The sequence below is a fragment of the Xenopus tropicalis genome, chromosome 9 (genome assembly GCF_000004195.4).
Source record: "Xenopus tropicalis strain Nigerian chromosome 9, UCB_Xtro_10.0, whole genome shotgun sequence".
In the NCBI taxonomy this organism is placed as follows: Eukaryota; Metazoa; Chordata; class Amphibia; order Anura; family Pipidae; genus Xenopus; species Xenopus tropicalis.
Window position 1 is genome coordinate 51,311,956 of NC_030685.2, and position 25,278 is coordinate 51,337,233.

A 25,278-nucleotide genomic window follows, 5' to 3' on the forward strand; every position below is an offset into this window, starting at 1 on the left:
ATTGACTGTGGAGGAGAGAGGAATAGAAAAAAAAATGTAAAAACAAATTAGGTTCAACTACTTGGGTACCATTGATCACAGTTAATTCCCCTCACTAAATAACAGTGTGAAGCAAACAGGCTAGATTTTCCCATTAAGGAATGTCATTGCTTTTTTGGTGTTTGTTTGTTTCCTTCTCTTCTCTGTGTTGTAATATAAAGAAACTGCAGCCTCTGTCCACACCTAGATGCGTTTGCATTCAGCAATATAATGTATACTGTGACATTATACAAATAAGGTTCCATTTTCCCCATTACTACAGATAGATGGAGGATACAGATATGCACAGAAGAGGAGGCCGGTAGTTCAGGAAATAGCTATCATTTGTTAAATGGCATTACAACAAACTGCTCGATGATTCTTGATACACTGGGTAATGATCCGGTGAAGAGTTGAACAATGTCAATGTAAAGACCAATACTTCTCTGTTACATATACATTCTCTCCCTGTAACATCAATGACAAGCTTCAATCATCTTGAAGGGGAAAAAAAACTGAAATTGACTGCAGGAGCCCAGTTAATGAAGAAGACATTTCATTGAATCCAATATTGCCACTTGGTGTTCAAAATATATTAGGTTGATTGAATACGTGCTTGGCGAGGATGAAGAAGCGAGCACATCGTGTTCTGTAGGTATGGAAATTGTTCTTTCATTCAATTTTGTTAATTATCTGATGCCTGGTAACAGAAGATGCCACAGTTTGATATGTATGTGTTTAAAGAAAGGAATAAATACCCTACCAACTGACCTACAAACAAAATGTAACGTTCACTTGCCTGGCTAAAGTCAGATAAACCAACATAAATAAATGTAACACAATTTATCATACCAGGTTGACATGGGGTCTATATAGCTGTAAGTAAACAGTCTGACATAGAACCCTTAAATCCCAAATTAGGTGGGGTATTCCTCTCTTAATACAAAAACCAATTCTTATATAGTCTGTATAACTGGAAGTCATGTGATGTGATGTGGTTAAATGATCATATTATATTAAACAGGTTCAAAGTGAATTTAAAGGACAAGGAAAGCCTATTTCACTGTGTGGGGGGGGGGTGCAAAATGTTAGGCTCAATCCTGTTTTAATAAATTGCTAATGTTTTGCTCAGCCCCATGCTGGTCTTCAGAGAAAAGAACACCAGTCCAAAAACTGTGACATCATTTTTATTTACCTTTTTTTCAAGTGTGCAAGTGTCCCTAGCCAATGAAGGTTCAGCGCTTAGAGTTTCCACAAGACAGTGTGGTTTTCTCCAAAAAGCAGGACTTGCATAAAAAAAAGCTGTATTTCACTGGGGGAAAAGAGGTGCAATTTTGGCATCCCCAGTGGAACAAGTGTTACTGTTCCACTGACAGTAAACCCCTTTTTTAACATTAGTTTAAGAAGTAGCTCTTTCACTGAACATACATCTTGCCTGTTATTTAATTAAGAAATATGTATGGTTTTTCTTATGTATTGCACTAAACAGGGCAAAATGTGAAAGTGCAGTCACATCATCAGCCCACTGAGAAACCCTCTGTATAAACAAACCCCTTCCTTTCACTGGCCTCTGTTAAGCTTTGAGATAAAGAACAATTCATTATCCAGAAGGCTTTTTAGTGGAGTGCTGTTTGTTTAGCAACAAACACCTTGAGGGTTTTTTTCCCACAAAAATATTTTCAATATTCAATTCATTCAGCACACAATGGTCTATATAGTTTTGCAGGTTTAAAAACCTTATTGAATTTATTTGTACTGCACATATTTTACAGTCACCTGATGGAATCTGGAACACTGAAACAGTGTTACAATGGAGCTGTCTCGTCAAGAAATAGGAGATATGCCAACCAGCTTTGCTTGAGGACCATATTTAGGCACCCTTATCTACAGCAAAAAAGCTCCACAAAAATCTATTTTTCTCTTTTCCTCCAAAAATTCCTATTTACACAATTTATATTAAAACATAATTATTTAAATTAGTATGCATGGGATTGCTTCCTGAATAGGCTTTACTGCACACAAAAGTACCAGCAGCCATCTGCCAATGAAACAGAAATGTTTTGCTTTAAGCTTGACAGGGCCACAGGAATACAGATAAGAAAACATCCCATGATGCAGACCTCTTTTCAAAAGGTGTATGCCATTATCTATCTCACATTAGTATGACTCGCACACACACTCTATTCTCTCAGACATTGTGATAGGTTATTATATTAGCTCTCAGCGCCACTCTCCATGTGCAATTCAGTGGGGAGCCAATCACTCACTCAGCATTTCCCCAAAGCCATTGGTGAATGTGCATATTTTGTGCTTATGTCAGAGGCCTACAAATCTGCAAAGGCAATGTCAGGCTGAATGCCAGCAAGGCGGCTGCAGCAGTACTAATCTGACACAGGCAGCAGTGTATGATTTACACTTTCATTTCACTCTCTTTAAAGCTAGGAGAATGATCGCCATCCAACACTTGTTCAACACACATCAATCAAACAAAGTTTCAGAAATACTGGTGTAGAAAATGTATTGGAGATAAATAATTCAGCATAGTGATTTAACTAGTGCAGGGATAGTACTCTGCAAATCCAGTACAGCATCATAATAAAAACATATTGCCTTTCCATAGTTGCATTTATTTAATAACATTTATGTTAAATCCCATCGAGTAAGTGAATGCCCGCTGTATGTTTGTAAACCATGATGGTTTAATCTACAGATGGGCCATGGAGCGCTGCAAACCATTGGTAAAGGTCACTGATTCTAGACTCAGGCTACATTTATTTATTGAGCATTTGTACTTCTAGGTAAGACGCAGATCACCTGTACGCCTTACTCTCATATTGATAATTCATTATGTCATTATGGCGTGGCATGGCATCAGTAATGATATACCAGTGTGATATATGCCTGTGTGTTTTGTCTGTCTAAGAACAGGTACAGAAGAACAGGAACAGCACCTCTTGTCTTTGTAGATTAAAATGCCTTTATTGCAACATTTTTTTGGGGGCAAACAACAATAGCAGCAGCAACGTTTCAGGTCACAAGACCTTTTATCCGATGGAAAGTGGCCATTGGGGAACCTGCACTACTTCTAACTAATCACAAGGCTTGGTGCCGACTACTACTCTCCAAATTGTCTAAGAAGACACTCAATCAGTTCTTAAATGCATTAAGGGAATCTGTGATCACAACATCTCCTAGCAGGGAATGGAGCAATGGGGCCTTAAAGTCCTCAAGATAAAGATCATTTCTGTTCTTTCAGGTGAAAATTTTGGTGAAAGGACCAGTAACACCAGTAACTAGTGTTTTAAAGTAAGTATAATATAATGTACTGTTATCCTGCACTGGTAAAGTGCAAAGGATAGAAAGACTACTATAGTTTATATAAATAATCTGCATTGTAGCCATGGGGGCAGCCATTCAAACTGTAAAAAAAAAAAAGGAGAAAAGGCACAGGTTACATAGAAGTTAACAGGTAAGCTCTGTAGAATACGATTGAGTTATATAGAGCTTTTTTGTTATCTGCTATGTAACAAGCCCTATTTCAATTTGATTGGCTGCCCCCATGACTACACAGCAGCTTTGTTTATATAAATTATAGTAGTATTTCTGTGGCCTACAAACAACTTTTATAAATTATTTTGATACATTTTAATTTTTTCGTGTTACTGTTTTTAAGTGTAAAGTCTTCCAAATAAATGATCCCCTTACTATCTATAATATATTGTAAAATATTTTTACAGAGTAATCGCATCACCAGAGTAAAACCACAACTTAGTCTTTTCTTCTAATTTAATTGCTCCATACCAGTTTAGTTGAATGTCTCTTCACTCTTTCCAGCTAATATCCTTACTAATAACAGGTGTCCAAAACTGCACTGCATACTCAAGGTAAGGCTTTACCAGGGATCTGTAGGGGCAAAATGATGCTTTCACCCCTCGAGTCAATGCCGCTTTGCCTTTAAGTGAGTACCTTATTGAGCTTAGTTTAGTGTTGCAAAGTCTCTTCATCCAGTTCTCTGTTCAAATATAAATAGTAAATTCCTGGCCAATAGTAACTTTTTTTATGGTACTGTACTAAATGTTTTTGCAACATCTAAGTAGATCACATCCACTGTAACTCCAAAGTCTTGTTTCTGCTGACATGCACAATAATCTTTGCAGGCAAGAATTATTAAGCATAACATTGTGATTTAAATTGAATTCAAATATATTAACTTATATTACCCCCTCCCAAAGTTTTATACTGAGCACAGGATGCATAAAAGCATTGCATAATCAATTCAACAATCCCTGCAGACATAAAAGGACCCTGTAGTTGCCACCACTTTCACAAATTCTACTCAGGCTTCTACAGCCTGTTCCTTTTCTGGGTACTTGTACTACATAACACAAAAAAATGCTATTTGGCTTGTTTAACCCTTATTTAAACCTTTGTGATTTTTCTGACTTGGCTACCGCATTACCTATATTTGACATAACCTGTATTAGAAAGAAACAAAAATTAGTCAAAATTGGACATTATTGGGAACAGCCATGGAGTTATTGGTGTGGCCTGAAACATGCCAATTATCCATCTGCCAATATTATAAGACAATAATGTCTTTTTTTGATTAGCAATCCAGAGTGTGTTCCACCCCAGGGTATGCAAGAAGGAACTGCTCTCTGCACTAGAAGAGACTAAATTCCTATTTACAAATATAGAATTTTGGCTCTTAAAGTTAATAGGAGTGGATTTTTGCCATTCCTGGTAACCAACTGGGCACTGCCGCCTGAGGCAAGATTCTCAACTTGTAGCAGTAGCACTTTAATTTTTTTAAGTTTTAGCATTCAAAAAAATGGGCCTAATGACATTGCTTTTACTGGGCAGTAACTATTTACATGCCTCCCAACTCTCCCGATTTTCGCAGGACAGTCCTGATTTTAACAGCTCAGCCCGCAGTCCAGATTCTTACTGAAGTTTCTCTCATTTCCCTTTGATCTCCAGCACTGAAAGATACAATATTTCTTTTTGGGTCTCTTTGGGGAACTGAGACTTGCAACTTAAAGGGCAATTTTAGTGTCATAAACAAAACTGTAATAAAACATAAAATAACACCCCAAAAAATGTATTTAAACTTTACATAAACTGCCAAGTTATGTAAAATGGGAGTGGTATTTAAGGGGTCTGGTATGCGCATCTCCTCTTGTCCCTTGTCCCTACATTTTTCAACTGTATTTATTCTTGTATTTTCCTTTAATGTCATAGGACAGTTCAGTGCCCTAGTCAGAAATTTGTGTACTACAAAAACTAGTACTGAAAGTCTCATGTGTGGCCCTTGCCTAAAAAAACATGATCAAGCTTCACCTCTGTGTAACACACACACTCAATCTTCATACTAAATAGCAAGATTTTTTAACTAGATACAGTATATAACTTCTGGGAACTGTGGGTAGGTTAGGAAATAACAAGCACACCATTATATAATAACAATGTCAGGGTAGAATGATAAAAGTCACAAAGTTTGCACAAGGATTAGTAATTCACATCAACCAATTAGCAGTTAGCATTTACTAGTCATACATTTGAAATCTAGCATCCGGGTGGAGTCTATGGGATATTAAAATTAATTGAAACTTTGCACCTTTTGTTACTTTACCCCTACAGATTTAAGATTACTTTCTTACTGTATATTCTGCTGGTATGGATACAAATTGGTGCCAGACTGGTTTCCTTGGAGGATTTATAGCAGAATGCTACCTAGTTGTTTTGATGGTACACAGGATCAGTCTGTCTTATTTAGCAACCTTGTTATTTTCCAGAAGTGGCTGGCCCTCTTCACCTCTTGTATCGGTTACTGATTGCTTTATATGTTACTCTGTATGTCCAATGTATGTAACCCACTTATTGTACAGCGCTGCGGAATATGTTGGCGCTTTATAAATAAATGTTAATGTAATGTTAATGTCTGGGCATGCTTGCTGTAGCAGCATTGCAGCAATTTTGAGAGGATTATATTTTTAATATACACTGAGATGAGGCTCTTCCACATATTTACATTTACTATTTACTAAGGTGGTGGATTTCGCATGCATTGATTCCTGTGTCAACCATTTCAGTATTAAAAAGGGCAGGAAAAGGAGAATTCAAAGCTGAAACCACTTCATATACTTGTGCAGTTGTATAATATACAGGTAAAGCATCTGTTATCCAGAAACCCATCCGGAAGGCCCAGAATTAAAGGCCACCGCACTTCAGGTCAGATTTATCAAATTATGAAATGAGAGAGTAAAATACTACCTTTTTCTATTTATCTATTCTAACCTATTCTATTTATCAATTGGTGAAAGGTAGAGTTTGATAAATATGCCTCTAAAATTGACATGAGAAAGAATAGAAAGTGTCGTAAACAGGAATTGCAAAGTGGTCTCTGCAAAGGAGTCGGTGCTGGTAAATAAGCAATAAATATTTTGTGATAACTACATTTACATTTACTATTGTTAGAAATTCTTAAAAATTCTATAAGATCTAGCACCCAAAGACGAGGCCAGTGGAGGGATTCTGCATTATTTATTACAAATATATATACACAGATTTACTGTATATGCACAAGCCTCCCCCACACACAGACAAACAAAACATCAGTCAATGTGGCGGCCAGCTTTCATCAGACTGACCTGTGATTTAGTAAGTGCTCCTTTAATAAAAAAAATAAAAATAATAAAATAAATTAATGAGTGTGTGGATAGGGAGGGGTACCACAGGGTGCTTTTGGATTAGCCCTACCAAAACACTATAATGCAATGCTTTTTTATTATGCATGACTTTTCTTATTAACATTGCCTGCAGCGACATTCAGTAATATATTTGGAAATATCATTTTTTGCATTTTTCAGTCTTTCAACTGATTACAAAGGATGCAAGACATATTAAAATAAATTATGTATCCAGAGCTCATTGTCATATCAGCACTTATAAAAAATTCAAGAATGTTAAAGTATATGCATATTAAATATGATTCTGGGCACAGTGGCTGCAGCAGAACTTTTATGCAGCAGTAGCATTCTACTATATGTAGGACTATTACATATTCCCATTATAGGCTTTGGATTGCAGACGGTAGTTCTTGTTCTAAATATTACCAATAAAAGGATGGCCTGGAGAAAGCACATAGCAGAAAAGAATAAGGTTATTAGTAATGAAAAACCCCAGTGAAGTTTTTGCTGATATTGTGCAGTCTAGACAAATGATTTGGGTGTCCCATTGAGGTACACCCCATTACTAGCATATATGATATCTATATAAAATGTGTGTGTATATATATATATATATATATATATATATATATATATATATATATATAAATGTACAAGTTACACACACATTTGGCCCCTATTGGCCCACTGTCAGGAGAAAAAAGGGTTGAGAATATATATGTGCATATTAAGTACTATTCTTCTGCAGGACTTTAATGCCTGGGAGTGCATTCTGTATATTGTTGGTTACTTTTGTTGTTGCTGTTTGTTATTGATGTGAACCAAGATATATAGAGATTTGATGCCATAAGTACACATATATTTGTTATCTATGGTCTTGAGCTAACCACCTTTCTCTGCCTCTATTCAAACTGGCTGAACCTGGTCCATATTTCATATTATTGACTAAAAAGCTAAACCCCTTTATACAGAAAATTGAATCTATTCTTTTTATTTTTGCTGTATAATGAGTATTTATTGAACAAAGAAAGCTGCGGGCAATCCTAAATGAACCTGTACTGTATATTGTATTTTAACTAATGTACTGGGTGGCTGAAAAATTATGTTTACTAGAAGGTGCAACATCCTGGTAAAGGATGCCCCTCAGGCCAAAAACTACCAGCCTGTCCTGATAATTGATATTTTATAAACAGCCTAAAAGTGGCCATACATTCCCAGATTTGGTTTGGGCAGCTGGACCCATTTCGACTATATTACCCAACCGTTTGAACATGTCAGCTTATGGGTTCGGTTTAAAGAGGCCACCCTGTCAGATCAGAGATGATCTGTTGGTGGGAGCATGGGGCACTTGTAGATGAAGAAATGAAAAGGAACAACAGCTCCACCTCTCTGCAGTTCTAATGTTTTGGGCATTTAACTCATCAATATGGAACCAAAAAAATGTCACCATCCAGACAGATGGTCAGTCTGTTGAACCAACATGCTGACCATCTGCATATCATAATCACGGATGGCCACCTTAAACAAGGTGGCTGTAGCGGTTAAAGCCCCTTTAAAGGGCTGATTTGCCGGACAACATACCCACTCACCCCTTGTGCATCCAACTTTAAAGTCCAGAGTTATAACCACTTTGTCTCGCCTTAACCATAAATGTAAATATAACAAATTCATTTTCTGTGCATAAAATAAGCTTAAAGATATAAAATGATTGTTTTATTCACTTCTTGCATGCTGCAGACCATAGAATCTATGAAGCTGACCACAGAATCCATGGAAATTCCAGAGTGCCAGAACCATAAAGACTAGGTTTTCCAGGTTGAATGCATTTCTATGCTGGATTATTTAAATTATTTAAATAATTATTTAACCTTTAAACGTGTTATCAAATCAAGAAACCCCTTTCTGTTGAAAACCAAATTCTGGCAGCCCGCTACTAGTGGATGCTCGGAGATATAGTTCTTAACTATAAAAATCATCTGATGTAAAAAGAATTATGTATCACATTAAAGTTGCCTGTGATTAACTTGTTTTGTACTGTATCTTTAAGGTTATATAATTTGCATTTCATTGAAATGACATTCATTTATCTGACAAACATAAAACCACGATGTGACACTAAGTGTGAGAAGCTTTATTGTTTCATGCTTAATTACACTGCGATTTTCATTATCACATTCTCAGAATATTTTTAAAGCTCTTATGATTCAAGTGCTACCTATTCAAAGGAGACAATACAGATAATAGACTCAGCATGACTGGTAGGAAGTTTCATGAGCCTGGAATGCTAGAAAATACACAGTGCAGAAAAGGTGCGCTGGGTACAAAGAGCTTTGAAACTTTTATCTAATAAGGAGATGACTGGAAATCTCCATCCTTGAATGACATTATCTGGCTCTGGTCTGGGTTCTAATAGGAGAACAAAGACATTAGGAAGATGCCAGCAATTAAAGCTTTTGGTTGTCAGAGCATCCAAGCCTGCACAAAATACTGGGTTTCTGATACAGCATAATTTCTGCTTTTGTGGAAATGCATAAAAAAAAAGGTAAAGGGAAGAATTTGCTGCGATTGTTAAAAAAAGAAATAATCTGGGATGCTTTAGAAAATGTATCTCAGCTGCTGACAGCTGCCTTTATTTTCCTGCAGTTCCTGTTTCTGAGAGCCTTGTTTTTGCTCCCGTTTCAAAAATGTCAGCCTAAACATAAGCACATGTAATATGTTTCTTTTGCCCAACATTACCTTTAGTCTTTGCAACTGAGCAGCAAACTGTAGTAAACTATTAAAAAACGATTGTTTAAATCAACAACTGTCACACCTAGTGATGGACGAAATGTTTCGCCAGGCATGGATTTGCAGCGAATTTCCACGTTTCGCCATTGGCGGATTGTTTCGCAAAATGGATGAAAAAATTTGCTGCGAAAAAATTCGCTGCACGTCCAAAAATTGACGCCGGCGTCAAAAAAGAATACTCGTGGGCGTCAAAAGAATAGCCACGCAGATCTTTTGAAAGAGTCGCAAATTTTCCGGCGAAGCGAAACAGAACAGATTCGCTCATCACTAGTCACACCCCTGGTAATAAAACATCAAGTATGGTAAACATATTGCAATATGATCCCTTTTAGAGCAGTGTACCATTATGCCAAGGAAGGCCAACGATACATACTGTACAATCAATCACAGGGCCATGGAACACATGGATTTTGCCCACTTATGCTGGCAGTGTTTGTGTCAGTGTTCCTGAGCAATCTGCAATTCTCACTGTCTATCAAATGTAGAGCATGTCCCATCCTTTTAAAGGGAAGCAGATATAGCTGGGTGCTTTGACTGCTGCGCTCAGCCCCAGAAAGCATCTTGTAGCCAAAATTCCATGTCTACCATATGCCTTAGGCTCAAGATACAAATCTCAGTTAAAAGTACAAGCACCAAGCCATTGTACACATGAAACTATTCTTCATTCGGTCCATTGCACAATTAAATATCCTTTATTCAATCCAGTTGACATAAGCATAGAAAACCATATTAAGAAACAGTTCATCAAAAGAACTGATATTAAGTTTTGTTCTGGTATCAGAGATGGAACTAGACCTGGCACAGCAGATGTTTAAGAGACTTCAGCCAAAAGCAACCCTTCCAAATGAAATACCAAGCATTTTGATTTCAAACTGATTTGAAGCCTAAAAACACACTGATACACTTTTGATTTAACGGACATTTGTGGGGCAGGGTTTTCTGTTTTTAAAGGAAACAACACATAGAGACCCACAGCCTTTTTTTGCTTCTCAGTTGAAGTAATGAAAATGTCGTGTGCCATAACCATTCCAGAACTATTGTTCTCATTCCTTACACCTGTTACCAACAAAATGTCAATTTATTTGCTTTGCTTTGACTCATTTATGAGCAAGTTGTTTATAGTCAACATTTTGCCCTCCTCAAAGGTTTTAATTGGGAACATATATTACATTAAACACAATTTTGAATGAGATCTGCATATATGCATGCATGTAGACATTTGACCATACATATATGCATCATAGCTGAGAATATATCAATATACACACACACAGGTATGGGACATTATCCAGAGGTTTTCCAGATAGGGGGTCGTTCCGTATGCAATGCATTAGAAATCCTTTTTCTTAAAATTAAATATATACTGTAATTGTGACCAAAAGCAAAGCTATATTTTTATGGCTTTACAAAACAGGCGCAGGATAATTAAGTTGCTAATGCCAGCATTTTTTGACATTTGATAGCAAAATAATACATTCTAGGAAATTAAAGTGAAGAAAAATAATTAGATATACGAGTTTTATTGCATGAAATAAAATAAACTAGACTGAAAAATGTAATTAAGAGTGATTGAATCTTTCAGACAAAGAAAGATAGAAAGCTAATTACACTGATAAGTTTTATTCATTTTTGCCCATTCCATTAGGGGTGACAGTAACTGTGCCATTGATAGTGATGTCTGGGTTAGCATTTACAAATCCTCCAGATTATCCACTAGGGTAGGATACTTTGGGTAGGCAGCAGTCTTTTCACTAAAGGTAAATTTTGACATAAATTCTTTTAATATAAGCTATAAACAACATGGCTCTGGAAGGCCGTGTAGGAAAAAAATAATTATTTAATTGCTTAATAAAGATCTTGGGCCGTGACGGTGACTAAAGAGAAATCCAACATCCCCCCAACTCTTAAAAATTGTGGGTCTTTTTTTTTTTGTTATTTCTCTCTCCCCGTAGTTAATGTTTCTATTAAAACCTCTATGTGCACAGCTCCCTTTGTATGTGTCTCTCTGTGACTGATGCACCTCTCTGTTTGTATCTATCTATGTGAGGGTCTGTGCATTTCTCATTGTTCATCTCTGCTGGTGTGCATTGCTTTTTCTATAGTTGTCTCTATTTTTGTCTCTCTCCCCCCTCTCAAATAGTGTGTTTGTATATTTATCTTTTGTTGAGCCTTTGCTCATGTTCATTCTTGATTTGTGTTACTCTGACCATGCATCTTGCTTCATCTGTTACATGAATCTCTCTCTGTACAGCAGTTGAACTGTTTGTGTTTATGTTGCATTCACAGTCTTTGTTCTATTCATTCTGCTTAGCCGTCTCTCTAAACCTGTATGTTTCTATATGTTGATCTTTGATACCCTTTGGATGTGTCTCTCTGCACATTTCTTCATATTCGTGTTTGTGCATGTCTCTGCTTGTGTAACAATCTCTCTCTCTCTGTATGTATGTATGTATGTAGAGGTATGGGATCATTTAACCAGAAACCTGTTATCCAGAAAGCTCAGAATTACGAGAAGGCCATGTGCCATAGACTTCATTTTAATCAAATAATTAGCATTTTGTAATAATAAAACAGTGCCTTGTACTTGGTCCCAACTTTTATATAACTAATCCTTTTGGAGACAAAACAAACCTATTGGGTTGCATTAATGTTTATGATTTTTCCACAGACGTAAGGTATGGAGATACAAACCACAAAAAGATCCCTTATTAAGGAAACCCCAGGTCCCGAGCATTCTGGATAATGTGTCCCATTAACTGTATATCTTTCTCTGTCATTCATATGGAGTGAGGCTATAACTGTTATGCATGCATGAGAGCCTCAGTATGAAATTTCTCCCATTGCCCTTAATGTCCTTAGTGCATATTCCTAAAGGTGCATTTTTAAGCCAAAATTGTAAAATGACATACACTTATAAGGTGGTGATATTTAAATGCAGATCTTCCTCTTTGGAATGCATTCTGCATGTAAATCTTTTGGTGTGCTATTTACTTATTCATGTCTTTCCAATGTATAAGCTCTATCAATTTGCAGCCTGACAGTGACAATGAACTTTTCTGGACACTTTGCTCTCCATACAATAGATACACTATTAATATATACAATAAAAAAACACAACTTTATATAGTGGTCAGCTATTAGGTTTACCAGTCCTTACTTTGAATGAATGTATGAATGGTACAGCACTGTGAGAAGATCATTATGGCCATGCATTATTCATTGTTTCTATACTTATTTACAGGATACCATCCATCTGCATTGTATGTAATGTATAAAACTGCCTGGACAGGTACTTTCAGATTCATCATATTTGATGCGTCTACATTTAGCACATATTGGCATTCAAAGTAAATATATTTCTGTGAAGTGCATTTGATATAAGACACCCCCATCTGACCAAAGAGGTCGAAGAAAAGTAAGTTTCCTACAGCAAGTGCCCGTGTATGAAAGGCCTAAAAATATGACTGAGCTTCCATCTTGCAGAAGAACATGACAGAATCCATATCCGGCTGTATACACAGATTTTGTGGAATACATGCAAGTGTTGTATACGGGTGAATAATGCAACATTACTGTATGAATGCTTACCATGCCCATTGCACATTCCAACACATATCTCAACAGCAGCTGAGGTGTTACCTAAATATATGAACAAAGGAGTTCCTTATTGTATGTGTGATATAGATCTAGTTTTTGGCAAAAATCTAGCATTATTACTATTACATTATGGTTTCCCTATAAGTACAAACTTAGAGGAGGAATCTTCCATGGCATACTGAATGTATTGCTTACATGGAATGAAAAAGCTGGCTTTTAAACTTGTATTTGTACTAAAAAGGCCAAATAAGATATATGCATGAACTAAAATACTCTTTGCTCTAATAATATTTTGAAATGCCCTGAAATGCTAACGGAGTGCATACTTTCAGCATCCAGTCTCATGGCGAACATTTGTCTTCTCCATGTAACACTGAATACCAATTAATCCTAATTGTACTTTTTCATATCTTTCATACATTTGGAACCTTCCCTACAGATGTTTAACATTGTAAGCAACTTAGCTTTAAAATAAATTTTATATGTAATGTATTCCAGCCTTCACACTGCTCGACTTAATGGAAGTCAATATCTGTATATTATACTATCCACTCTGCAATTCCATTACAGACTCCACACCGCCGGTCATAAAAAGTATCATTCTGAGCACAGGCCCATAACAGTAATGATAAAAAAGAGCCATTTCTCTTCCCCAACTAGAATGAAACATTTAAATCACCATGGCTCTTTGCTCCAAGGAAAATTGGCAAATTAACGGGCTAAAAAAAAGAAATAAAATATTCATGGCAAGTATAAAAAGAGAAGTAAATAACTGAAGACAAATTGTTGTACAATGAAAATCCCAAATCTCCAAAACTAAGGTATAAAAGATAGTATTAATTACTGTCCATGTTCGGAAGAGATGCTACGTGGAAAAGCTGATTTCTTGACATTGTTTGGTCATGCAGATACCGTTAAGGCATTGAAAAAGTAAATTAGCATTAACTAATCTCATCTAGTATATAATGAGATTAAACAGAAATATGATGAAATTGATTTTAAATAGACAGTTTGGGATTTCTCAATGTTATATTGCTACTCAGTCATCAGTATCATACATCCCCTCTATTCAGAAAACAGCATTTGCTATATTAACTAGTAATAAGTAAGCAGCTATTAACAGCAAGCAAAAATAAACATAATATAGTAGTCTAGCTGTTTGTTTTGGGATCTAAGAGGATGCTCCATTAGCCAAAACTGCACTAGTACTCTGTAGAGCACCCTGACCAGAAACAATTTGTGTCAATATATAAATAGCATGGGAGCTTAGGGAGATTTATTTTGTTTCTGGTATGGTTTCCATAAAATAACACATTACTGGAGGGTTTTAGGGGTTTCTTTTACCATTAGTGAGAAACTATTCCAGTTATGATTCTCCTCGTAATCCAATAATTGCAAAAAAAGAATACAATCTATGGAAAGGGCTACAATTTAGAGAAAACAATTTTGGAGGGCCAGGTATTTATATGCAGTAAGCATGTTGAACATTCTAGTTCCTGCTACAGAAATGTTGTGTTAAGATCTCAGGATCTAAAGTTGCAAAGTGTAGGCCCAAGGGAATGCAAAGAGGTAAACCTTTAAGGTCACCATATCCAAGGGTCAACATTCCAAGCAAATATAGAAGCTAACGAATCAAACATCAAACTAAAGGAAGGTTAAATGAGTGGGACAGTTCTCAGAAACATTATTGTAGACCATCTGAATCCATGCTTTGCCTACAGACTCTGTAACAGGCAACTATATATCAAATATACAGTATCTGACCAAGGGAAAAATCAAATGAAATGCATATGAATTCCTAAAGTCTAAATATATTTTAGGTAGTATTAAATAACATACAACTTGAAATATTTACCAGAAACAATATGAGCTATATTAAAAAAAAGGATAATGCTGAATAACTGCATTATGGAAGAATATCTTTTTCCTGTCCTGAACCCTCCAGGTAGCCCAGTTTGAAGATCAGGAAATGTGTGGGATGAATGCTTGTTTGTTTTCGTAGATGACAATCACTGGATTTATAGTATAGCATTATTTACATACATCTGTAATGCTGCTGTAATGCTTATTAAGAACTAAGGGAACCTTGAACTAATGTTAAACTTCAGGTGATTTTAAAGTCTGAAAACTCCTTTTGTGGGGGTATGCAAATAAGGTTAGGAAATATATAATTCTCTAAGGAACTATATGTTAAGATGTCCATACATGTGGAGTACAAATGCAGGTGACCAATTATAGGATGACAAGCTGAATTAAGGTGGCCATACATATTCAAGGTCAAATTCCACTGATCTGACAAGTCAGCTGTCAGGTCAGTAGATCAGATAACTCTATAAAAGTGTGAGATTTCTCATACTGGGGTGATAAGTACCTGCCCAAAACTCCAAATCCTTTTTTCTTTGCTTTCTTCTCATGCTCTTCTGCATCATCCTTTTTCTTTTTTTCTTTCCCTTTTGCCTTTGCCTTTTCTTTTTTAACATCTTTCTTTTTCTTTTCTTTTTTGGATTTATCAGTATCCTCCATCTCTTGATTCCCTAGAGGAGTTAATTCACTGTTTGGGGATTCTCGGCCAGAGTGAGAACTGAGATCGGACAGGGCATCTGCAAAACAGAAAAAAAAATCAATAAGCTATTGGGAAAGTCATTCCATTAGATCATTAAGCATTTAGGCATGTCATTTATATTAAGGTCTGTACCTTTACTATAGATTTGGTCCATGGACCTGAGCACATGCATCAGGTATCATTAAAAACAGAGTTATGCAGCTGTTCAGTTGATCATACATAATCCTATAATATAAAGGTCAAGTGCAAAAGATAAATCTTTATCATGTTCACTAAAGCAAACCCTTACAATGAAACATGACTTCCATCTTAATCAGCAAAAACGCTTAATGAAACCTATGCCACATTCTCTTTTAAAATGGCAAAGTAAAACAACTACTAAGCTGGAAACAATTATTTGGTAACAAAACTTTTGGTACTGTGACTGTCCATGTACCAGATAAAACTGGTATTCTGATTATTAGCCCCACTTTAGGAAGCTGCACAAATTTTCTCCTATGACTGAGCTAGAATTCCAGTGCTGATATTTAACAAAATTCATTCTTAAATGAAAGGTATGAGTATTTGCTTATGTATTTTCTAAAACAAATTAAAAAGCCAGCAGGGTGGGAAATAGATGCTTATGATGAAGTTGCATCTAACATTGCTGAATGTACGTAGGCCCTTTTATCTTCAGTAAAATTGGAAGTACACACATAGCCTATTTTAGGTATCCAAAACCAGTTGCTTTAACAGTTGAGAAAAATCTGTCTTTAATGAGATTTATTCAACAAAGAGACAAATTCCAGCAAGTTGTAACTTGGCTGTGTCAGTTACATATTTATCAAGCTTTGTATCGATTTTAGCTAATCATGTAGCCTTGCCATGGCCCAGGTGCAAATTTGTTTATAAATAAACAGCAAATTGCCTTCTCCAAAATGGTTTCATTTTTTTTTTGTCCCTATATATACACTAACAGATGCTAGTTTTGTTCTAGGTCGAGTAACTAATACAGCTATTACATTATACACAGATGCTAGGCTACAGAGGTTACCAACCAAGTTACTGTAAAATATACAAGTACACTGACATGTTTTTCCAGCTTTTTTATTATAAAAAGGGATGTTCAAACTTCTGCATCAGATTACACTGAAGGATCAGCCATTTATTGTTTTGTTCTGTGTATATTGATAAAGCTTTTTCAGCCAGTTCCAGAAATAAGCTGCAGTTTGGACTTCTAATTTATCTACAATAAACTAAAACTATATTTTAACTAGCAATTTCATTGAAAGCAGTCAATCAAGAATCCAAGAGCATAAAAAGGGACACCCGCCAGGTCTTCTCTGTGTGTTTTTCATTGAAATGAAAGACCTGACTTTTCCTTGGAGCATGGGATATGGTGCCACAACTGACAGACAAGTTGCCTTGTACGGCATTAGTTTGAAAGCATTTAAAATATTCATAGGTGCAGAAAAGTAAAAAAAATTGCCGTTACTAAACCTCCAGTGCCCAGAGGCATTTGTATCATATGCCATATGGCTGTTTACTACTGGATATCTTTGAAGCTTTGAATGATGTTAAAAGCATCCATCTAGTTGTTCACAGAATCGAACAATATATTATGCTTGTGACTGTCCCAAAATGCAGACTAGTGAACATTCTAGAAAGAACTGCCAATCGCATTGCGCATAGCTGTGGATATTTAATGGAATAATCTATAAGCTATCTTTGTTTTTTCATTTTGTTTAGTATTTCTTCTGTTTAGATTTTGTATTTTTATGATGCCTGCAACTTTGATTTTAAAATCTAGAGGAAGGATATATTTAGCTATTTCTCTAAAGTAGTCAGAGCGTTTCTAAAAGTTTGAAAATAAAGGTACAAAAAAGAAAGGAATTTCAATTTACCCGTAACTTGCACCAGGAGCCACAAGCCACCAGCTAATACTGAAATATTCAAAGCCCTGGTAAGAATGTTGAAGCAAAAATAGTTCTTGCATTTATGAAACATATTTTATTTATTTCAGCCTTTTCACATCTTGCAGTAAATCAATTTTTCATCTGAAGTCGCAGCAAGACCTGTAGTCATTATAAAGCCCTTTTCAATATTTGGGCATTTAAAGGGCAATTGAAATCTAGATGATACATGTAAATGGATGGGATAACTAAAGTCTGACAAATTCACAATTAAATAGATACTTTTAAACAAAGGATTGTTATACTGGTTATTAGAATATTTAAAGAATGTAAGATTATAGAGAGTTAACAGTTGAATATGAAATAGATTAATGAGACCAGGGCTAAAAAAAAATTTGATTCAATAAACCCAAAAGCAACCACTGGCATGAATGAGTCCAGTAAGAATCAATTAATTGCAGTGTACAATACCCACTTTATACTAGTCAAAAGACAAACCACTTTACATACCCTCTTCTTCTCCCTCTGGACCATCATAGGATTTATCAATAGCAGCTCTGAAGCTTTCATTACATCCTCTTCCACGGACCATATGTGGCCTGGGTCTATAGAAGGGAAGCTCATTTTTCTTGACTTCTGCAAAGGCCGTCTGGAGGCTCTCAAGAGAACTAGATTTTTTTAGACCCAGACGTGGTCCAAAGTCTTTCCCAGGAGACCCTGGAATGAGAAGATATAACACTTTAGTGACTACATTGTCCTGTGCCATCACTCAAATTTTTAGCAAACACTGACACACTGTCTCTAAGATACGTTTTACTGATATCTATGACAACTTGATTTTGCAGTATCAGTATATCTTCTGAAGGGTAACCTCTTTACTCTTTTAACTCTTGCTACTTTGTAATAACAGATAGTATATATATATATATATATATATATATATATATATATATATATATATATCACTTAGAGACCAGGTCATTCTGTTTAGCCATTACAATAAAATCTGATAACCCTCAACCCATGTACGGGTTCCTGAATAAAGGTTTAAGACAATGTGCCCTGATCACATCAAAGCCAAATGGCAAATTACCCCCAATAAAATATGCATGGGGTTATTCTCTAATCCAAAAAAGTAGTTGGCATGCACTTAATATTGTTACCATGCTGATGGGCCTATTCATTAGTTCAATTGTTGTATACATGTTTATAATAACACTACAACATATATCACGCTATTTAATGGGTTACTATCAGACAGTAAATTAACTAGATTTTTAGCTGCAGGCACTCAAATGAAGTTGCAAGTGTAAATGGGGAGTCCCTGCCTTGTGCCCCTGAATGATGTGCAAGTAGGGAACACAGTGGGGATGAGTACGCGCCTCTCCCTGCCCACCCCTCACTAATAAAGTGATGACTGTGTCAGTCAGTGCTGTATTGGTGAAGGGAACCACTAATGGGCTGGCTATTTGCACAATGCACCACATAGTAGGCCAATCGCAGCCTTTTTCCCCCCAATTTGCACTCTGCGTGATGTACTGCAAATACAATATTGTGTCTCATACCCAGGAGAGGGCTCCAAGGCAACCCGGATTGCCACTTTAACCCTGAATCCTCCCCACCCTGTGCATGAAGCACACATATATGCAGAGTGGGGCTGCCTTGCCAGAGAGAAAGAATGCATACTAGGGGTAGGCAGAAGAGGTAGCAGCCTGGCGCCCGCTCATCATAGTGCCCTAGGGAGGTGCCTCTCCTGCCTACCCCTAGTTCCGGTCCTGTCCATACCTTTGTCTTCTTTAACATTGTCTTGTCTTTTGAGCAGGGACCTCTGTCAGTGTTTATTAAATAACAACTTTTTCAGTAAGAAGTTTTATTTCATACACTGCAACACTGGTGCAACTATAACATTTGTAATCTTTTCTTCACTGGCAGATGTGGCCACAAAAGCTATATTAATTTTGAGAAGGGAATACACTTTTACATTGTGAATTTTTTTTCCGTTAATGACTTTCATTTCCCCACTTGTATTATTATTATTCAAGATCTACCTCTGGGTACATAAGCTAGTGTAAATATATGGACTATAAGGGGCCCATTTATCAATGTAAGATTGAGTCCAAATAGTAAAAATTCTTATTTTTTCTAAGTTTTAGAACTGTGCGTATTTTCTGTGGTTTTTTTTTCATTAATTTGTACGACGTTTTTGTACTTTGCGACAATTTGTGCGACGTTTTTGTACTTTGCGACAATTTGTGCGACAAAATCATATTTAACTTTAAAAGTTTTGGATTCATTCAAGCTTCATTATCGTGACTTTCCTTGGGTCAGGTTGGAGCTGCAGAGTGCCATTGAGTCCTATGGGAGGCTTCCAAAATCATGCACAGAAGGATCAAAGTCAGCAAGTTTTTTTGCGCCTTTTACAATCATTCGAATACGAAAATTTCTGAACTTTTGGATCGTACCACCACGATCCGAATGTTTTGTACTTTTAGCGCACATCAGAAAATATCGGATTTAATCCAATCATACTTTTCAAAGTCCGAAATTCGGACTTTGATAAATGGGTCCCTAAGTGTCTATGATGGAAAAATAACACTAAAGTTCATCTACAAAAATGAATAGCATTTTAATAACTATTTAATTTTGTGATGTCTTAAATGTGCTTGAAGTCTTACAGTTAAGAACAATATTATGTGTAAAACTACTGTGAATGTCTATCATTTAGCATATGAATTGCATGCTTCTACTTTCTAGAGAAACTATCCAAAAGTTCATGTTTAAAGGAAAAATAATTAGTCTTGTGAATTAATACAATACATTATTCCCATGTGCAGTACTAGAGTTTGTCTAATGCTGGGAAAATAAATTCTTTCTATTAATTTTAATTTCTTTAGGTCAATTTAAGACACTGCCTAGTTATCCTTGTTAGAGAGGGTCATATGTTACCTTATTTAATGTTTGTAACAATTAATGCCCATGTGTTTATGAATAACTCTCAGTTTCATTTAAAAAAGATTTCTTCATCTTTGCACAGCATTCTGATATAAAATTACCAAACAGACTTGAGTAATCATGACACTTTGTTTCTGAAAAGTTCTTTTGTAAACTGGTGTATGGCAATTATTTGAAAGAATGCTAGTAGCAATAGTGTGCCAAAATAAAGCACACAAAGAATTAAACAGCAGCATTCCCCATGCCCTCTGATATCTGTTTAAGAAAATAAAAGAAAAAAAGAAAGAAAAAAGGGGAGGGAGGAGATGCGGTTGCTAGGTCACGCTGCGCTCTCTTCTTTTGTTCGCTAATTGCTATAGCAAGGCCTACTATTATTCTCAAATTAACAAGTGCTGAAATGGATTTAGAGGCATGACTTGCTCAGCTCAGGAAGGCTTTGCTAAATCTGCCTCTTCCTAAAATGTCATGTGCATTAGAAACCTTAGACACACGGAACAATTAACACCACAGGCCAATGGGAGGTAACGTATGGCTCTTCAGAAGAAAATATATAACCAAAAAATGTTAGGCCTCAGTATAAAGGCTAAGAGATAAGATGGATACAGATATATAATCCTATCATATATCCTATCATATATAGGTCCTTCTGGTGTCTGCAATCTAATGCTTGAAAATCTCATGAGGCAGGGTGCTCAGTCAAATCAGTTGTATACAAAATATGTTTTCAGACCGGCAAACCTTATTAAAACTTAATGCCTTTATTATCCGCACATCACACAAAAATCTGACGTTTCGGCCCTTGGGACCCCAGTGTAGCATGTACCCCAGGGTCTGCAGTGATGCTCCAAAACATTATTTGAGTCAATGATTCAGGTTAAAACATATATTTACCATAAATATCACTTTCAAAATCTAGTTACAGTTTTACTAACTCTGTGTATTAGCTCTGTAGTTCTTTGTGCTTTTAGTCACTTAGAGGGCTCCTATTATGCAAAGATTGTTTCCGCTACTGGAGGTGCAGGCTAATAGCCCTCCTTCTTGGTATGGGCAGTGTTGCACTTGCAAAAAGGGTGTCCATCACAAAACACTATTTTCTCCCAGCCAAAGTGCAAGCACTCATTTAGGGAATACAGTTTAGCATAATATTTGTACTCATATAGCAGCACCAAAGCATAGTGGTCTTCAGGTTTTTAGGTACAAGACCACCTATATCATAGATCATTCTGTGGTTTTAACAATATGTAGGACAGCATATAAGGATTCACTTTAAATCTTACTCCAGTTCCCTGCAAGTCTAGCCAGCCATAGTTTTGAAAACCCTATACTATGTCCCCTATACTGAGTGCCCATCTTTATTAAGAGCTATCTGAATATTATTACCCTCCAAGAGCCTATGTAACCTTGAATGCCAAGGCTGGGAAACAAGAAAACAAAACACAATATACTCAGGCATAAAGGTAAAATTTTACTTTAAAAATTAATATACACTGTTTTGGCTAGAAAATAATGAAAATACTAATATATCATATGACTTGAAATACCTGCTACTCTTGGTAGTTCATCTATCCTAAACATATCTCACTGTGAATACAGGTCTTCCATAAACAAAATATGAGCATTTTCTCAGAAGAGAGCTAGAGTGCTTTGGAAACTTGTTTAGACAATGGAATTCCATAAGTAGGCAGCCACTTGCCCTAACAAAAACTGCAGTGATTCCCTGGGTACTCTTTGATTTTCAAACCAAGCTGAGGAACTAAAACCTTTAGAGAAACTGAAAGCTTTAGATTAAGTTGAACAAAACCCCAAATTGGAGTAGCAGGAAAACACACAAAAAGCAATGTGGTTGCTGGATTTTTCTTTGGACTTCCTTTAAACCTTGTATATAGAGACTTACATGTGGGAAACTTGTAGATGAGACAATAATAAGCGCAAAGAAAAAAGAAATCTTTTGTGTTCATGTTGTGCCCTGAACTACTCAAAGCCAACACAGCTCCTCTGGCATTAAATAGAATGTAATCCCTCTATACAGAGCATGAACTTTTATGAAAATCGCCACTATTCAGGAGGCACACACTTGAGAGGCCATTATGCCTTCATCCTTTTATTTATGGGAAAAGCTCTCCCTGACTGATTGGCAACAAACATAGGGGCTCATTTAAAGATCACAGATGGATCTGGGTTAAAAACATGATTTGAAAATACATAGGAAACTTTCAACCCATTGTAATAAAATAATTTAATATTTTGTCAAATTGTAACAGAAAGCATAAGAAAAGCATTTTGTCTGTAAAAACAAAATTGAAATAGAAATTGTATTTTTGTCCTCAGCAGCTAACGAAAAGCCCATTTTAATAGACAGATCACAATTATTTGCTATTCACATATTGCAAAACAAATGCCAACGCAAATCGCTTTTAATTACAACGAATTACGAACACACTTTTTTCTGCTGTACACTTCCATAACTAATCCCATTCTTCTCTATGGGGAATCCACTCTCAGAAGTTCCCTAAATCAGCAAATGAACTAAAAGATTTTAACTTGCCGGGCACCGCCGCCTGAGGGGAGTATCTCAACTCGCCTCATGGCAGCGCCCCTAGGGAAAGAAAAACAAATCAGTTAGTAGAGCTTCTCCAGCAAAATCCTGCATTGAAATCCATTTTTTTTAAAGAGTAAATTTCACATGGGGCTAGCCAAATTCTTAATTTCCCATGTGACTCTACTCTGATAAACTTCAGTCACTCATTACTGCTGCACTTCAATTTGGAGTGATATCACCTAGGCGGATTTTAAATGATAAACTGACATTCTTTTATTTCCAACAGTGCTGTAAGATAGAAGGTATAGTAAATACAAATAAGAAGCAGTTTTCTAATAAAATCTAATATTAATTAATACCACACCACATTATTTAAAAGGAAGGTCATCATTCACCATAACAATCTGCTATAGGGATAATGAATCTGCCCAGTGGTTGGGTTGGGCAGCCTCTCAAAACAAATAAACATATAGGCAATAAATCAGATTGTTGATGTTATATTTTGGTAGAACATTTATTGAGGGTCACACATAATTCATATATAAGATCATCAACTGGCTGCAGAATCTGTATTGCCTTTTGGTGTATTTCTGTACTTTAGCAAAGCTGTTCTGAGGGGAAAATGTGCAAACTTTCAAGTAGAAACAAAACCCCCCACACCTGTCCCTTTAATGGTCTTGTGCCTTTAAAAATGGGTGGGTTGGTCTGGGCAGTCTCTTGCTTTTAAAAGGGGGAGGATTAAGCCTCTGGAACCAATGCCTTGGTCTAAACAATCTCTCCTAATTAAAGCTAATAGCAAGAGAGGATCAAGCCTGTGACTAAGATCAATGCCCACGGTAGGGGACACTTTTCCCAAGAAATGCTACCATGCAGTGAGGTACCAGCTTATGAAAAATATTCTGTATGTCCATTGTATGAAACCCACTTATTGTACAGCGCTGTGGAATATGTTGGCACTTTATAAATAAATGTTAATAATAATAATAATAATAATAATATAACCAAATGTAAATAGGACACTCATATGATGTGGTGTTATGTCACTTTTATAATCATAACTGAAAACCCCCAGTTTTTGAAAATATATGCACTTGAACAAAACACTAAATACTAATGATACAGGAGAACAGAGGATGTGCTTAGATCAATTCCCCCTCTTTTGTATGCCTATAAAAACATTGTTCAGCCAAAGCCCATCAGTCAATCAAGCTTCACGTGAAACTATTGCACAGTTGAAAGGGTTTTATTTGATATCATTTTAGGCATAGGCAAAAGCATAGGAAATAGTCAGGTAGGAAAGGCACAGAAACTCCTTTATATTTGCAGCTTGTAAAGAGAAAAAATCCCTATCCCTAGCAGATACAGCCCCTTGTGTTAGGAAAAAATAAAGAACATTACATTTCTGAGCATAGCATATGAATAGGATACATACATTTTAGGACACAAGTTAAAGAGCTTACGCTTTTCCTCATTCTAGGAATTACCACAATTGCTCTGCTTAATGGCTTTGTTATCCTGTGTGTTTAACACAATGTAGATTGCTTTGCTTGATTGCTCATTCATAGACATGGCAAAGAACAGATTGGTAAAACTGCAGATTAGAAATTATAACTCCTGAGAGGTTTCTCCCCAGTTTTGTAATTGATCAGTCTCAAATGGATGAGCAGTAAACATTCCACTAACTGGTGCTTACGTTTGTCTGGATTTGTCTGTCTCGGCTAAGATGCTCTATAGATTTTGTTAGCTTAATTAGATACGGAAATAGGACCCTACGTGAAATAAGGGATATAAATTGGTCTCTAGCTTCTTTTGCACAGTAACGCATATCCATGCTCAGATAAACAAATACGTCGAGCATACACGGTTGACATGCCAAAGGCCATCCGAGCGCCATAGTATGTAATTATTATAAATGTGAACTCATAACTCATTATGCCTGGGAGGAGGAGTAGCTGGCTGTGTGCGGAAATGCAATGGCTTGGAGATCAGCACTGACCCTGAGCAACTCACCAGTCCCATGATGCAAAACCATAAAGTAATCAGAAAGCAAAACAAATGTAATAAACTGGAGCTAAGACCATTTTTGGATGCATCATATTTAATATTCTCATTAACGATGTAACAACTAGCAGAAAGTGCATGCAGGCCAATTTGTTTATAACAGAGATCTTTAACAGACTTAACATTTCCGTGGTGTCAACAAAATAACAAACATTGCATGGCAAAGTCTAGCAAATGACA

At 36.2% G+C, this 25,278-nt stretch overlaps 1 protein-coding gene across 5 annotated transcripts in view; it reads right to left on the reverse strand.

The window, feature by feature from the left end:
* pard3b (par-3 family cell polarity regulator beta) overlaps positions 1-25,278 on the reverse strand; it is a 673,678-nt gene that overhangs the window by 323,302 nt on the left and 325,098 nt on the right. For all 5 annotated transcript variants that reach the window (XM_031893388.1, XM_031893387.1, XM_002936393.5 and 2 more), the window contains 2 exons: positions 18,057-18,263; positions 15,463-15,691 (listed from right to left, as the gene is read on the reverse strand). In XM_031893388.1, coding sequence (XP_031749248.1) covers positions 15,463-15,691; positions 18,057-18,263 — 436 coding nt within the window. The remainder of the gene's footprint in view (positions 1-15,462; positions 15,692-18,056; positions 18,264-25,278) is intronic.